Raw genomic sequence first — 4,288 nt, 5'->3', positions numbered from 1 at the left:
TATGATAATATTTATATAAATTTTGAAATTTAATTTAATTTATTAAATTTTAATCATTATAGGGAGAGGTAAAGGCGGGACGGATTAAGATTCAACTTTTTACTACCCGCAGATAAGAGTGCGTGGAACGGGTTTTATGTGGATTATTATAAGACGAGACAGGATTAAGTAGAGCAAAAACCTACCCCTATCCGTTGCCACCCTTAGTTTTAGAGTACTCCAAACCAAATTAAATTTAAATCAATTATCATTGATTTGTTTTTAATTTAATTTTCTTAACCCAATTTACAATTCTCTTATTTAGTCACTGACTAATTAACTTTTATCAATTTAGTTCTTCATTTTAATTTAAGCTATATGCTTGAAATATATACTACATATTTATTTTATTTTTATTCCTTATTACATTTATTAACTATTAAAATCATTTTGAATATTAACAACAATTTTACCGAATACATTTTTGTAACTTTTGCTTGCTCAAAACCACTCTTATTTTAATTTATCAAGCATAACTGTTATAATTTTTGAAAAATTAATGTCAATAAACTACATTTAAAAGATTAAAACTTTACTAAGAAATCAGCACACGAAATTAACACAAATAAAGATAAATATTTCTTAAGAAAAAAATTAGCACAAATAACTTTACTAAAACTTTACTGAACATCTCTTACAAAAGACAATGTTTCTTAAGAAAAAAAAAATATTTTTTAAAAATATCAGCACACAAAAAAGGTTTAAAAATTAAAACAAAATTTCTATGCAAGATATAAGTTAATTTCTGGTAATGTCCATCATATAATTAATTGGTATATATTTCTAATTTCTCTCTACAAAGTGTCTTCATGTACCTATAGATAGAAGAAAAATAAATTATGCCTCTCATACATGTTAGAGAAATTATTGTTTTTCCAAAATTGATATTATTGTCCATATAATGAGGCAAATTTCAAGAAAGCTATTTGATGTGGTAACTCCACCAGAGGCAGAGGGGTCTGTGGGCACAGGCACTGAACCAAAAACATTTGCTCCACTTGTGTTTGTTGTGTTTAAGATTGATGAACTTGTGCTGAAAAATTTAGGCACCAAATGTTAACAAGATTGAAAAATAAATAAATAAATAACAATTCCAAATATGTGGTTAAAGATTGTTGTTACCTGGTGGATGGATATTGACATGTCCCAGAATCTGGAAATCATAATAAATTATCAGAGTTAATTTAGATGACATTAAGGTAAGAGAAAAATTAGATCTCAAAAATAATATTCACTAAATGGTGCTTATAAATCATAGTGCATTATTTATATTCTCCATAATAACTTAAAAAAATATAGATTGATAAATTTAGACAAATTCACCATAATAAACCTAATAATCCAAATGTACTAAACTACTAATGTCAGTTGTGTAATCCAAATCATGTAGCTAATTTTTTTTATATATATGGATAATTTTAATGTGAAATACAAAAATATTTGATTATTTTAGTGTTTTAATTATCGTAATAACAGCACAAAATGTCACTGACATATTATAAAAAAAAATTAATTATAAAAAATAAAATATCATTGACGTTTTGTAAAAAAAATATTTTTTTAATTATAGAAAAACAAAATGTTATCGATATTTTGTAAAGACTCGCATCAGTGTATAACACATAATTTAAGTTATTTTTGAAAAATTTATTCCTAATAATCTGATATTAGAAAAAAAATTCAAATCATGTAGTATATAGTGGACCAAATTTGAATTCATATTGTCCTTATTTAAATTATGTATACACTTTTGAGAATAATTAAAAAATAAATTGTAACAATAAAGAACAACCGTAGATATTGACAAGATACGGCTTCCAATAAAGTGAGAAAAAGGCAAAAAGCTTGTGTGTTGCATAGTCAGGAGCAACTTTGTAGTTACTACATATCTCCAGAACCCAAGGCACTTTCACAGTCTATTCAAATATGCAATAAAGGTTTTTCCTTTTATTTAGTATTTAATTATTTATTACTATTTATTTTTATATTGTTTCTGAAAAAATTAAAGGAACCTAATAATTTCACAAATAAAGGGATATGTCGTTTTATGTAGGGGTGGCAACGGGGCGGGTAGGGGCGGGTTTTTGCTCTACCCGACCCCGCCCCGCCCTAATAACCCGCATAAAATCTGCCCTGCTTCTACATGCGGGTAGTAAAAGGTTGAACCCTAACCCACCCTGTGAGTACCCGTTCCGTCCCTATAATTATTAAAATCTAAGAAATAAAATAAAATTTCAAAATTTATATAACATCATCACATCATAATATAAATTAAAGTAAAAATTTAAATACGTCCTGGAGCGGGGGCGGGTAATTACCCGCCCCGAGCGGGTAGGAGCGGGGTGGGTACCCGCGGGTTCGGGTAGTGTTGCCACCCCTAGTTTTATGTGGCCCGTTTTCTATCAAAGCCTCAAAGGTACTCTGATTGCCTAGTATAGGACAAGGGTAAAGATTAGAAGTTTTAATTTTTTTTTTAATATTTGAATAAATACACTTTTAAATATGTATAACAAAATTGTAATATCACCACAATATAAGCCTTTGACACCATGTATCAAATAAACTACTTGCATTATAAGTGAAGGTAATGAAAAAAATTTTAATAGATAATCTTAATTATATATTTTTTATAATTAAAATTAACAGTGAAAAATTATTGAAATACTAGTATATCAATATATTTAAAAAAAATTTTACGATAATATTTTTTCTTAAATGTTTAAAATTAACATATTTTTATTTCAAAATATTTTATTTTATATTATTTAATTTTTTAATCAAAATAAAGTTTTAATTTTTATCAGAATACAAAAATAAGAAAAAAAACATTTAAATCCAAATTAAAATATTTCAAACATTAAAAACAAAATTTGGATTTAGTTCGCACCTCAACAGTAATTTATCCTATTTTATATTAAAAAGATTGTCACATAAATTAAAAATATATAATAATTAAGAATAAATAATCATTTTTTATTATGAAAAATTCTAACACTAACAAAACTGACCATAAAAAATAAAACTAAAATTATATCTATAAAAAATAAATTTTATTTGACAACTAATATTATACTCCGTTGTTTCAGTTTTCTTCTATTTTATTATGTGTACAATTTTAATTTTATTATTCTATGATCAAATTTTATCAACATCTAAATTTTTTATAATTAAAAAAAAATTATTTACTCAATAATTAATACATATATATATATTTAATTATATATTATCATGTTAACAAAAATAACCAATTTTCACAATTACGGAAAGGACATGAATGAACTACTAAATTAAAATTAAACTCTTAATATAAAAACTAAAAACAAAAGGCTACTAACTTGGATTAGTGCTAGTAACAAGAGCAGTTCCACCAAAATTGCAGCTATTTGGAACAGGATTCTTCTGATAATACTTATTGAATGCATAAGAAGCATGGTCACGAATTGTATTAGGGTTGTAACAGCTTCCACCAGGTTGAATTGCAGAACAATCAGTTCCACCATACCCACAAGCATAGTCCAATGCAACTTGCAATGCCCTAATTGAAGCGCTAGGGTTTGCAATGCACCAACTTGAACCTGAAGGAGAGGGCACTACTGTGGAATTTGATGTGGGTGGAGTATTGGTACTCCCTATCCCTGGAATTATTGTTGTTGTTGATGATGGGGAATAGTTTGTGTCCGGGTCAGAATTAGGGTTTAGGATTGGGGATGTTGGGAACAAATTTGGGATTGTTGTGATTGGAGTGGTGATATCCCTTTTGGTGGTGGAAGTGGAAATTAACTGTTTAATTTCTTGTCTTATTGAATTCACATGTCTTGCTGCTTCTTCCTTCATTGTCCTACTTGTGGTACCTGTAGTAATTTCATAGTGAAAATGACAATTCTTGTTAGAAAATTATTGACCTCAAATTTAAAGCTTTTCTTTTTATTCAAGGGGTAAAAAAAGTGTAGCTGGATTCAACTTTTTCTTACAACATTTAACATTGGGTGAATATTGGGTGAATTTTATGGTGTTTATAATTTAGTGTTTAATTTTTATTTAATTTATTTTTTATGATAAAATTTAAATATTTAATAATTATTTATTTTTATATTTTTAAAATTAAATTTTATTTTTTTATTTTTTTAATAAGTTAGAGTAACTTATTCTTCAGCTTGTTACTAAAATCTAACACTTTTTAAATTATTTATCAATTTATTATATTTTATCACGGTGACAAACAATATTTTTAAGTTGGTTATTTTTATAA

General features: G+C 26.4%; 1 protein-coding gene across 1 annotated transcript in view; it reads right to left on the bottom strand.

The window, feature by feature from the left end:
* Nucleotides 1-773: 773 nt before the first annotated feature.
* Nucleotides 774-4,288, bottom strand: part of LOC107495554 (glucan endo-1,3-beta-glucosidase 12) — a 5,413-nt gene continuing 1,898 nt past the window's right edge. Inside the window, 4 exon segments of the mRNA XM_016116701.3 lie at nucleotides 774-911; nucleotides 913-1,072; nucleotides 1,162-1,192; nucleotides 3,375-3,890. Coding sequence (XP_015972187.3) covers nucleotides 855-911; nucleotides 913-1,072; nucleotides 1,162-1,192; nucleotides 3,375-3,890 — 764 coding nt within the window. The 3' untranslated portion in view covers nucleotides 774-854.

The sequence above is a fragment of the Arachis duranensis genome, chromosome 1 (assembly GCF_000817695.3).
Source record: "Arachis duranensis cultivar V14167 chromosome 1, aradu.V14167.gnm2.J7QH, whole genome shotgun sequence".
NCBI classification, from domain to species: domain Eukaryota; kingdom Viridiplantae; phylum Streptophyta; class Magnoliopsida; order Fabales; family Fabaceae; genus Arachis; species Arachis duranensis.
This window is presented reverse-complemented; position numbering and strand designations above follow the sequence as displayed.